Here is a 12,734-nt window from a genome sequence, read left to right as displayed (position 1 = left end):
AAGGACACAAATTAATGCAAATGGCTTGTAATTAACAGTGATGATTTTTGTAACGTGGATACCTTCTCAGTATGAACAGGAATGAGCCACCAACTCATTTCACATGAGGCAACCATCAGGAGGTAAAGATTTGCAGTTAATAAAGGCCCAGGTGAGAACGAAACCAGTGACTCAGAAGGGCAATGCATTGTCTTGCAATACTGGTCCCCAGTGCTGGCACCATTAATCTAAAGGGATCAGACCAATGTTAATCCTTTGTTTTACTAAGAATGTGAAAATTCTGTTAACACTTCACATTTGATTTCCTCAGGGATGTGTGTTGTGTGTAATAAGTGTGTTGCCTACTGACAGAGCACCTTCTCCATTACTTGAAGGAGAATTCACTCTCTCAGCATACCTTTTGTTTTCACCTGTTCAGCTCCACTCCTGTCTACTCCTGTGAGTAGGATGATGCCTGCTTCAACTGCCTTCACTTTCACGCTGCTAATCCTCCGTTTGACCCACTTTGGCACTGCTCTCTTGGGTCTTCTGGCAACAGATGTGTAAAGGCTGCTGGTACATAAATTTAAGTGTCTCCCTTTTCTTCTCAGCTCCATTTAATGTGGCCAGATTTTATTTTTTCTGTGATTTTGAATTTTGGCACTTAACTTATTCTCTGCTGTGCCTTGAGTCCTGTTATTGTTTTTTCTCTGGTCACAACACTCAGTATTTCACCTCTGGTCCATACTGCTTTTACTGCTAGCAGGGTATGTTGGCCATTTTCTCTCATCCCACATCCCCTCAAACAGCTTTCTTTGATACAACCCATGAGATAACACTGGAGCTTACTCTCCTACTCCAAAAATACGCTAGCTCCTACTCAGTCCTCTTTTATTGGCTGATAATAGATCAATTACCATGGAACAAGAATCCTCTGTGGCTTCTAACTGCTGTTATTTTCTAATTCAAAGACCATTCGTTTCCCCTCCCCATGTTAGTGATTGACCTCATCTGTGTGGCAAAGGAGAGTGAAAGGAGGCTCTTCATGCAGGTCGGGGCTCCCGGGGCCTGCCCGGGGCAGCTCCCGGCCCTGCCAGCCCGGTCTGGGCCCTGCCGACCCCTCACGCCTCGTCTGTCCGGCTGCCTCCTGCCTCGCTGCCACCACTTTCTACACAGCATGCTTCCTGTGGGGGAGAGTTCAAAATGGGGCCTCTGTTTCCCAGAATATCGTCTCTACCGGCTACCTCAGCCAGCACTCCCTCGTGTTTCCATCGCAGATCTCCCTCCCCTGAGTCACAGCTCTCCAACACCTTCCCTTCCGCCTGGTGTTATGAGCTCCCTCACTTTTTCCAGAGACCCACAGTAAACCGTGTTCCCACATACACCTTGTGCCATGACTCACCCTCCCTAGCTAACCTTCTAATTATTTGCAATTAACAATAACAAGAAGGAACTGACCTTAAGTAGAGATGATCAGATGAGAGGATGAGTTCAGTGCAAATGCTTAGTGAGACAGAAACAGCACCATATACTACTGAATAATCCTATAATCATTCTGTGTATATTCCTATTTCTGTAACTACTGCCTGACACTATTGTGCTCTACATCTTTTTATGAGATATCCAACCTTGGTTGGAAGCAGAGTCCATCCACTTTCATTTCCACAGGAACTCATTATTAACTGAGGTAAGGACATCTGAAAATAAGGCTAGCTTTTAAGACTTTCTATGTAAAGCAACATCAAACATAACTGTTGCAGCCTGTGCTAATATATACTACTAGGCATTTAAATTACCATGAGCTTGTCTCAGCCGCCTTGGATTTTCCTGTACTAAAAAGTCCAGCCTTTCCAGTTCTGCCGACTTATTGTACCTCTCATGCATCTTTTACTGCAGCTATCCGTGACTTAATGCAATGGCAGGCATGAGAAGCTGGCCTTGAGGATGATACACAAATTGTTTTTTTTTTCTATAGAAGATTAAACTTGCTTTGATGGCATAACCTTGCTTCCTTTCTTCTGCTCTCATTGACTTTCCTCCTCCACCACATTCGACTTTATAATGCATTATGCTTCTCATTTTTCCCATCAGAACCAGCAGTGTTAATCCACTGGATCCAGAATCCCACCACAAAAGCCTTGCTATTTTCATTCCTCCAGTGAAGGCTATTACAAAACAATAAAACTACATTACAATTTATTTACAATAAATAAGGAGAAATCTTATAAGCTATGAATCAGAGACTACTTTTTAAGCATAAAATGTCATGTGTGGAATTTTCATGAGTGGTCATTAGAATTTGATTCTAATGCTTGTGTCTGTGAAACCAGTGAAGCATGACCAAGAGCAGGTGAGGTCTTCTGGAGCTGGCAGTAAGATTGAAAAGGTGACTTCAAAGCATCTTTTATTCTTGGTGTTAACATATGGTCATTTGATATGAAATACCAGGAACTGAATCCTTCAGAAATAAGGTCCACAAGAGTGGTGTCCTAGATGACCAGGTTCTAAAAGGTTATTGCATTACTTTAAGCATTTTGGAGCACTTTGTCTAGGAAGACCTAGTTGTGCGATAGGCTATCAGCCTCAAAGATCTCAAATCCAGGTAAGCAATTTAAACACACTGGTATTTATTCCTTGGGGTGGCAAATGGGACAAAAAAACCTCCTCTTCGGCCTAAGATTTTTCTGTTTATGGAGAGACATTCATGCAGCCATACACTCACTTATGGATAATGCTTGATTCACCTTTTCCTTCATATAACTTTTGAAACCATCAGCAGAAAATGGTCAGTCATTTTCATGATCATTCAAGATATGTAAGGAAGTCAGAGTGTGGACTAGTCTTCATTTCTGATATTCCACAAAAGTCACCAGCCTACAAACTGCCAAAGTCCTGGGTGGTCTTCCAGTCAGAATCTTTAGTGGAGGTAAATTACCCTATTGCTTTTTTATCTCTGAAGAAAAAGTGTTTAGTAACTCTTTACCTGGGCCAGTTTGGTACTAATAATGCCTCATGCTGATTTCATTAACCCTTTAATGTTTTTGTCACGAGGATTAATGCGTTCCTTCCAATAGTAAGCAGGAAAGGGCATTAAAAATGCCAATCAGGATAGTACTTTACTCCTGTTCAGATCACTTCTCCTTGTTATGGACAACAGAATTTTTTTTTATTTTTATTTTACCTATGATTTCATAATAAAGAAAAAAACTCACAATGATTTCAACTGCAGCCAGTAGAACAGAATCCTTCAAATAATTGTATTCCCATATCTAAGTTAATTTACATGGATAAATCACAGAACTAAATATGTACTTTCTGTTATCCTAATTTCCAAACACCATGATGATCCATGATATTTGTTTCCAAATATATATATTTGAATGTATATTTAAATGGACGTTTACCTCTTGATTGTATGTTCTAGTCTAACATTGTGGCAATTCAATTAAATATATTTCTGCCACTATAGAGGTTTATGAGGTAAAAAGATTATAAAACCAGACCAAAACAAAAAACAGCAATGGCCTATGCCATGCATTATTCTGGTTGATTCCTTAGGTATGCATCTAGTTGGGGGTTCAAAACTACCTATAAATGCCTATAATTTAAAATACTTCAAATTTACATTTAGAATCAATTTAATCTGGCACAAAATTACCTGTTATTGATGGGCAGTTGAAGGATCATTCTCTGATATGACTATTTTAGAAGTAATGAAATAGCTTTAAAGTAACAGATTATTTTTCTAGTTTCCTAAGTAAACTGGGGAACGTTTGGAACTTTATTAAATATTGCAGTGTAGCATATACCCAAACTGTTTTCTTTTTCCTCATATGTGTTTTATATAGGAACTTAATGAAATGGAATAATTTCAGGAAAGGATTACAGAATGCCCTAGAATACTTGAGTTACTAGTGGCATCAGTGGGTAATGCATTTTGTTAATGCTGAAGCATGACCTGTTTGAATAATTTTCTTGATTTATTTGCTACCGGATTACTGGATTCAGTCATGCAAGTATGTATGTATACTTGCAAAAAATATATACTCCCAAACTAGATTTTATGCTGTGTTTTCTCTCTGTTTCAATATAAGAGATTAGAACAATTGCTGGACCAGCATAAAATACAGACCATACATTTCAAGAGAAGGTAAGACATTTGTTATACAGAAGATATGGACAAATGCCTTTCTAATATTTATTTTCCTATATGTAGAATTACAAGAGGGAGTGCTTAAGTTAAGAAAGCCAAGTGTTAAGAAAGCCAAGTCATGCAGTACAGTATCTTAAGACAGGATCCACCCTGAGAAAGAATTTTAGAACCTTTGTTCCTGATGCAAGTTCTTATACCAAGAATTTTAATATGGCTTTCCCTCCTTGGGCTCAGAGATTAGGACAAATGTATCTTGAAAATCCCAATGCTCCTTTACCTGATCTAAACATCTCTCTTGTTTTGCAATATGAAAAGAAAAAGTGACATAAGGATACAGAGCAGAAGCTGCACTAAGCAGAAAGATATATAAGGATTTAGTGAGCACTGAACATAAACACTGCATCCAAATAGCTGATTCACTTAACTTATGTTAGCGAGGTGTATTTCAACCATCCACAAACAACTAGCATCCTGGAGCCTTTACATACACTTTTAAATATTCTGAATTAAAAGCTGGTTTATTTGCATACACAAGCCAGAATTTTTGCCATACAATATTTTAGTACCCAAAGAAATCATAGCAGTTGAATAAAGGTTTGCACTTTCTCTAGAACATGGTTGAACAAAAAGAGGTTTTTCTATGTGAAGAACTATAGCTCTAATAAATTTTTGTGTTTGAAATGCACACAAACTGTATGTTTACTGGTGTCATAAACAAAAAGGAAGATTTTACTTTGTTAGAGAAAAGAACAAAACAGTTGCTGTATGTGTGCAGCAGAATTAGGTAAATCATGGCCTCTCAGGAATAAAATCAGCCATTATCCCTTGAAGAAAGTAGACAGCTGGGAAGCTGAATTCTGCTAACTATAGCAAGTATATATTTAACTTCACTGAACTGCCTAGAGTTACGTTAATGAATCCATCTAAAGAACTCAATTGAATCTTCCTGTCTAGACTTGAGAAGTAAATAAATATTACTTAATGCATGGTATTCAGTACAACAAACCCAAGCACATTTATACACGCTTGCTGCAAGATGAAGCAAGCCAGCGATAAGGACTCTGCTCACCATTTCAGACTGACATCAGTACTTTGTTTTGTCTGTGTTTTATCTCTCTGCCAGTTCCTTACATTCAGCTTCTGTGATTGATACACTGATGGCAATTGATGTCTTTCAGAAAAGGCCTTATTCAGTTGTAGAACAATAGGTCAAGTATGCAATTGAACTGCTTGCTGTTGCATCAGAACAGTTACTTGAAGACAGCTATGTGTTTATATAGGTCCAGGTGCTATGCACTGTCTAAGAGAAGTAAGCCCAGTCCACAAAGGAGACAATTTCCCCCTGCCTGGAATCCATAATTTCTCAATAATTGCACCTATTTTCATAATTTTAACTGACAAATGGCACTGCCTTCAGTTTTGGAAAGCCATTATATAAGTGGATGTTTAGAAGTAGTAGGACTGCAGAAAGCAGCAGGCTCTACCTCTGTTGGTCTCAGCTGTTTTAACTGCTTTACATAGAACTTACTGTATACCAAAAAATCATAATTTGTCTCAGTAACACTGGTGGCTGTTTATAGTTAGCAGTTGGGGAGTTGGTGACCCTTTAATTTTTTCACCCTTTTGCTTTTAGTGTACTGGCATAACCATTTAACCAAGGGTAGAAAAAGACAAAATAAAGCTCAGTAGGGGTGAAGTGATAGGTGTAGTCAATTCATTCTGCTGTTGAGGTATCAAGATAGTCAGCTCTTTATCCTTCAGTCCCCTTTGTACTATCCAGAAGAGAGTTCTTTCCAGTCAGTGTAGAACATCAATTTCAGTATGTAGTATCTTGAAGAGATCCATACTTTTGTCCTAACTGTCAGAGCCTTCATCATTAGGCTTCATCAGCAATTGTTTTAGGATTGCAGCTAAAATTAACAATATCCATGTTGGTGTTTATGACTGCAAATGGGCATGGACACAGACAAACCTGCCCACCCTTCATAGCCAGACCAGTAGCAGAGTTCTTAAAAATAGCATTAAGAAAGCATATCTGCAAGACTTTTTGTAATGTGAAGTAAAGCATGCTCAGTCATAATGGAGAAAGAATAGAGAATGATAACTTCGGGTTTCCATTCTTTATTGCCAACAGATTTGTATTTAAAATGCCAAGGTCCAAAAAAAAAAAAAAAAAAAAAAAAAAAAAAAGTAATAAATACTTCACTTTAGGCTGTAATAAATTAAAAAAACTAACAAGGAATGCACTTCGCCAGCCACAAGTGTGGGTATTTTTGAAAAATAAGGAAAAAAACAGTATGGCCATAGTTCACAGTTAAGCAACCAGAAGCTGCTTGTTACTATTATCCCCAACAACGGAGCTCTCCCTTCCCTCCCTTTCCAGATGTGTATTCACAGTTTAACTCCATCAGAGATGCTCTCTTACAGAGCAAACAGACACACTCTGCTCCGAGTTCAAGTCAAATATATCTTTAACACACATGAAGCAAGGAAAACTATGATCCGAAGAACTCCTTGTCACAACATTTTAGTCCAAGAAGTAGGTTTAGGCTTCTAACAGATGTGTGCCCAGCACACTTGGACAGTCCAGTTTTCGTACCACCACACATCCATCATCAACATACTAGATGCTCCACCATCTCCACTGTAGATTCACAGTGAACAAAAGAGAGTCCATTTAGTTTAACAGACTTAGTTCCTTCAGTTACATCGCTGCAGCAGCATATTCAGAGCATATTCCATTCTGTGTTTTAGTTCCAATGAACATCCAGAAACCAAAAGTGTTGTCAGATGAAACGTTGTGGATATTCTGTCTTCATTTATGTAGGTAAGGAGATATTCCTCACTCTGACTGCAAATTATGACTTTTGTGTGATCATGGTAAAAGTTCACCTGCAATAAAAGAAGTGAGTTGCCATTTATCTACTTTCTCCTCTCAGTTTCTGAGACTTAGCTAGTTTTATTGCAATAAAGTATTTAAAGGCATTTTTTCCCTGGTGATGCTACCACACTTACTTGAAACGTGCCATCATTGAAAAGCATCATTAGTGCTTTATCAGATTTGAGCCACTGTAAGAGGTAAAGCCTGGGCCGGCGTACATCTGTTAGGCTGGGCAAATCTCCTCCCTAGGAAAGGGAACAGACTGTGTTAAACACTCAGTTAATACTTAGTGTATTTTTGCAGCTCAGGACCCTGAAAGGTGCTGAACTTACATCCATGAGGTTCTCCTCCATATAGTGAGAGAAATACTTCAGTACAGTTACTTGGCTAATGAATTGTTCAGGTGCCTCTGTGGCTGAGAAAACAGAGCATTGACCTAGCTCAGCATAGTAATGCACTGTCCTGAAAGAAAAAAAAAAAAAAAAAAAGGAAAATAAGAAGGTTTGTGATAAGAAACAAGTATTTAACGTTTAAAATGCCTTAGGGAATTGTTGGCTTTGATTCTTACTTTTTGTCTGGCAGAAGGCTCATGTGGGCCCCATTGTTGAAGAGGACACCAACAGTGTGATCTGACAGCTGGTACCCAAAGCCATACTTGTTGGAATAGTCCACCCATTTTGTAACCCATTGGAAGGATGCTGTCAGCTGTTCTTTGGGATTGCTCTCGGCCCCTGGCATGTTCTCCAGACATCCTCTCAACACTCTTGCAACTGTATCAGCAACACTTCCCATGGTACTGTCCTCCAAACCTGAAAAGGTAGGATTATTAGACTGACAAGAGCACATGGAAGATTTTCATTCTAAATCTTTCAGTTACCTAGATTTAGAGAAATCTAGCCTTGATGACTTCCTAATTCAATTTTTTCAAAACTATTGGCTTTTACAATATCAAAAAATAAAAGAGTATGTTTGTTTCAAACCTTTAAGATATGAGGAGAATAAAGGTTGGATTCAGACTTAGAGATCACATTTTGTTGCACTTACATTCACTGCTACTGCTGCAGCTTCCCAAAGTTCCTCTGACTATCATCCGAATGGAGTCTCCAATCTGCTTAGTTTCTGGCAGTGCTCCCGGCTTCACCACTGTTGTGGTAAGAGGCTGAATCTCCTAGAAGAGATGTCAGACATGTAAACATCAAACATAAAACAAGCCAAGGCTTATACACAAGTTTTGCATGGCTCTCCTGCTTCTAAACAAATGATAAACTGTAGGGAAACTGGTATTCATGTACAAAGATTGCAAAGTAGAAATTGCCACTAGACTGAGCTTGGAGTGGCACACCAGGTTTTTCCATTCTTTAGATCTTCAATTTGCATCTCACAGGCTATTAATCAGTTCTCTGTTCTTCTGCCCTAGCAAGGGAGCAGCTTTGTGCAGGTCTGAATACCAAATAGTAAGTCAGATTTCAGCAATTTATTCTTTTAAGAAGCCCTAGTTAATCACGAACTGAAGACCTGCATTTGGAATATTGAGAAATAGCACCTGGCAGACAAGTTAACGCACAGGCAACAATGAAGTCTAGGCAGATACTATAATTACTCAAAAGCCAAAATTTATAGTCTCCCTACAAAGGCTACTATACCTTTGTGATGCTTGTTTAAGCCCTCTTAAAGCAGCTCTGCTAATCATTTAAGCTTGATTATGCTGTGTACAACCCCAGTTTTGATATCCAAGTCAAATATAATTTAGTTATAGCTACTCCACCCAACTATTACTGGATTTGAACTGCGTATGCATATACCTCATCTGTCTTGTGTTTGGGGGCCTGCTGGGTTATCGATGTCTTCTTCAAATCATGTCTGAGCTTGTAGATTTCTTCATCCTCTTTAGCTAGTCTGTCTGCAGTACAGGAAAAAAAAAGATTTAATCCTGAATGTGGAAGTGCTATTGAATTATAGAAAGCATAACAAGTTAGCTGCAGAAAACATTATCTCTCTCCAGCAGCTTCTTCTAAGCCTGCCATAGTCTGCCAGAGAAATTATGCCATCATACACAAATCACTTAAGAGACTAAATTTCAATAGACACTACAAACTAACAGATCACCAATATAAGTATGGATGCTGCAAGAAGCATTTACATATGCAAACCAGCATAGGTGGGCAGGCTAGCATGTATGCTTAACAAGAAAAAAGCCAAAACCAACCCAGGAAAGCTGAGACACAGATAAAAGTGTTCTGTTGCTATCTCACAGATGTACACTAGTATAAAACTGATGCAACAGAGATAAACAGATTATATCTAGGTTTGAAACTTACTATGTGTATCGAAGTATCTGGCCTTATCCTTTTTACCCCCAAAGAGAGCAGCAGCTGCTTTTTTGAAGAAATTTTTAGCAGGACTTGACAAATGGAAATCAGGGACAGTGTGACAACAGCTTGCAGAAAGTCTATCAGGTGTAAAGCCCTGAGGAAATGCAACATAAAAATAACTGTTAGACCACAGAGTGCAATCCATTTTTGTATGGAATTTTTTTACAACACTGATAGAAGAAACTACAAACCTGTAAGAAGAATTCATGTCGAATTATTTCATCTAAACTGGGCCTATCTTCAGGGTTTTTTGACAACATGCTAGCTATTAAGTGCTTTGCAGGTGCCAAGAGAGATGATGGCAGGCTGTATCTTGCTTCCCTTATACATCTGTATGTTTCTTTAAGATTTGTAGTCTCAAATGGAGGTCTTCCCAACAGCATTGTATACCTGTTCAAAGGAAAATTATTTTAGTTTTTTATTTTATTTAGACACCTACTATATTTGTGTCTACAGCTACAAAGAAATACTTTGTCTATCTCCCAACATGAAGAATTTCTGCATTTGAGCTACACATGTACAAAAAGCTGCATCCCCTTTAAACTCCAAAAATACTAAGCCAGTGATAGGCACATTACATTTCAAAGGCAGAGAAATACTTACATTACACAGCCTAAGGCCCATATATCAGATTCACAGCCATGCCCTTGTTTGTTGAGGACTTCTGGAGAGAGGTAATTTGGTGTGCCACATATTGTTCTGGAAAATCAAAGTTGCCACAGAACTGGTTAGTATTTCAAACAGAAAGAGGAAGAAGCTATTTTTTGTACAGCAGGCTTTCCTCTCAAGTTCAGAGAAGAATTTGAGACATCTAAAGAGGAGCTGTAAGAACTCTGATAACATAGGTGTTTTATCATTTTGTCTTTGTAATACTGGAGGGGGAGAAACTAGCTTTTACTATGGAACATGATGACTCATTTTCATATGAATTTAGTTTAATTTACTACTAGACTATCCATTTTTTATCTTCCTACCTCCTCCTGTGCTCCAGTGGTTCCAACCTAGCTGCCAAGCCAAAGTCACCCAGCTTCAGTTCCATGTTCTCATTGATGAAGAAGTTACCTGGCAGACAAAGAAATTCCAGTTAGTCCATCTCTGGCAAGGTAGGAATGCATTTGCCACAGGTGCTGAGTCATACTTTGTTCAGAGCCAGAAGCTAGGCACCATTTTTTTTCCTTTTTAATTAGGAATGCTTAATGTCATCCCTTAAGCACTATGAGTTTCAACCGTAAAGATAGGCTAAGCTGATTCTACTAAACAATCACCATAAAAGGATAAAGTGGTACAATGCTGACAGGGCTAGAGGAGTCTGTTTTGAAGTTGGCAATCTGGAGAACTTACCTAGTTTAAGATCCCTGTGTAAGATTTCCTGTTCATGAAGATACTTTAGCCCTGACACAATTTGCCTGAGGTAGTATCGTACTTCTGGTTCTGTCAATACCTTCCTTGCTTTTAAGATGTGAGCCATTGACTGCAGAGGAGAAACAAAGGCAGAAATGTCACTGACAATTCATGCACAAGATTCACCTTAAGAAAAAGTAAATGAGTACATAGAGAAGCAACAACTAAAGCCACTAAAAATAACTTGTATGCATCACACATATAAATTAATTGCAAAGTCCAGAAAAGTAAATATTGGATTTCCCCCAGCTGATGCTCACCCTTCTACTGCAGTATTCCAGAAGAATGTAAATATTCTCTCTGTCTTCAAAGTAGTGGTAAAACTGCACAACATGTCTATGATTAAGCATTCTGTGAAGCTCAATCTCTTTATCAATCTGAAAAGACAAGACAGTGGGAAAGAGGAAAGATGTTGTTAGCCTTAATTCCACAGGGCTGAGCAGACAGCTCTATCAGAACCATTTCAGGAGAAGGGGTAGGCAAATCCACCACACAAAGAGATCGAGAAAGGAAAAAAATATATCATTCACGCATACATACCTTCTCCCTTTGATGAGGTTTTGCTACTCTGCTGTGAGGAATGATTTTCGCAGCATAAACCTTATTTGTTGTCAAGTCTGTCATCTCGTAACACTTGGCAAATCCACCCTAGAGAGACATGGAAGAAAAAGGCAATTAGAAAAGGTATAAATGCAGTCCCGCGCTTAGTCATTCACCAGCTCATGTGTTAGTCAAGAAGCTCAACTTCCTTAGCAAAGGGCAGTTTTCTAAGGACAGGTCGTGGGTTCATCGTCTGTCGGAAGGTTCGCGCTTCCCACTCCCCGCATGCAACATCCAAGTCATTCCCGCGGGCTCGCCCGCGCCGAAGGCAGGACTCCGGGGCAGTAAGGGCGCTCGGGCGCACCGCGCCCGGCCCGGGCAGCGCTGGGGACACCTCGGCGTTCTCCGGGGGAACGCAGCACCGCAGGGACAGAGAAGGACGGCCAGCTGGGCACACCGGCCCAGCCTGGGGAGGGCACGGGGCTCGCTGCGACCATTACCTTTCCGAGCACCTTGCCGCGGCAGTATCGCTTCCCCGTCGTGGGATCGGTTATAATCCGGGAGACCTCGGCCGCGGGGTGGCCGTGCTGGCGCGGCTGCTGGTGCGGCGGCTCCTCCGCCTTCTTCCTGCGCGACTCGCCCCCGGCCGCTCTGCCTGCCGCTGCCTCGCAGCACTTGGCACCGCCGCCGCCCGGTGGGTGGGCGATAGTCCGTAACAGCTCCATCACCGAGCCCTGCCGGCTCCGTCCTGCCTGCCCTCCTCGGCCCTGTTCCGTCAACCCTACCCTCCCCGCCCGCTCTGCTGGAGACGCCGAGCAGCTCCCCGGCTCGCCCCTTATAAAGCGGGTGGTGGCTCCTCCCCAAGGCTGCCGAGCTGTCCCCGCCCAGGCTCCGCTCCGCCCGCCCGGTTCGGCCCGGCCCGGCCCCGCCTCGCCAGGGCCCGAGGAGAGCTGGGCAGAGCGAGGTTGTCCCGGTCTGCCCTCCTTTGCCGGGCTGTGTGGCGGCAGCAGAACGGAGCGGCGGGGAGAACAGGGGCTGAACCCCCCACTACAGCAGCGGGGGCTGCTCTGGCCGCTACCCTCCCCTCCCGCGTGGGAGCTCGACAAAGAGAGCTTCTGCATAAGGTGTGCTTTCCTCGTTCGAGGAGTGCTGCGGCGGGGCAGTGGGGGCTGGTGATTGATACACGGTCCCAGCTGTGCTCGTAGGAGCAGCCCCGTAACGCGTGCCTGGTGGAAGAAGGGAAGGAGTTTGTCCCGCCTATGCCAGAGCAGCTCCACCACAGCAGAGAGATGTGGCCAGCATGGAGCTGGGGCCCACGGGCTTGCTGAGATGGTGCAAATCACTGGCATGAATGCCCCATTGCCAAGGGACCACCATGTCCCTCCCTTTGTAAGAAGAGCTCATGCCT

The 12,734-nt window shown here is 41.4% G+C and overlaps 1 protein-coding gene across 1 annotated transcript; it reads right to left on the bottom strand.

Moving 5' to 3' along the window:
- Positions 1 to 6,832: 6,832 nt before the first annotated feature.
- PLK2 (polo like kinase 2) lies at positions 6,833 to 12,051 on the bottom strand. The gene is made up of 14 exons (XM_062513123.1): positions 11,827 to 12,051; positions 11,327 to 11,434; positions 11,047 to 11,163; positions 10,727 to 10,856; positions 10,360 to 10,447; positions 9,989 to 10,084; positions 9,577 to 9,775; positions 9,332 to 9,479; positions 8,816 to 8,913; positions 8,058 to 8,181; positions 7,582 to 7,822; positions 7,346 to 7,475; positions 7,148 to 7,258; positions 6,833 to 7,024 (listed from the first exon to the last, which is right to left on the bottom strand). The coding sequence occupies exons 1-14, from the start codon at positions 12,049 to 12,051 to the stop codon at positions 6,833 to 6,835; spliced, it is 2,007 nt and encodes a 668-aa protein (XP_062369107.1).
- Positions 12,052 to 12,734: the final 683 nt, after the last annotated feature.

Source organism: Cinclus cinclus, chromosome Z (assembly GCF_963662255.1).
Source record: "Cinclus cinclus chromosome Z, bCinCin1.1, whole genome shotgun sequence".
In the NCBI taxonomy this organism is placed as follows: Eukaryota; Metazoa; Chordata; class Aves; order Passeriformes; family Cinclidae; genus Cinclus; species Cinclus cinclus.
This window is presented reverse-complemented; position numbering and strand designations above follow the sequence as displayed.

What these genes read in the sequence shown, in the direction of transcription:
- PLK2 (XM_062513123.1), bottom strand. Translation starts at nt 12,051, where the DNA reads ATGGAGCTGTTACGGACTATCGCCCACCCACCGGGCGGCGGCGGTGCC. An exon ending in AACCTCATCAAAGGGAGAAG is followed by an intron (nt 11,164 to 11,326) that starts GTATGTATGCGT and finishes TTGTCTTTTCAG; the next exon opens with ATTGATAAAGAGATTGAGCT. An exon ending in TGGGCCTTAGGCTGTGTAAT is followed by an intron (nt 9,776 to 9,988) that starts GTAAGTATTTCT and finishes TCCTTTGAACAG; the next exon opens with GTATACAATGCTGTTGGGAA.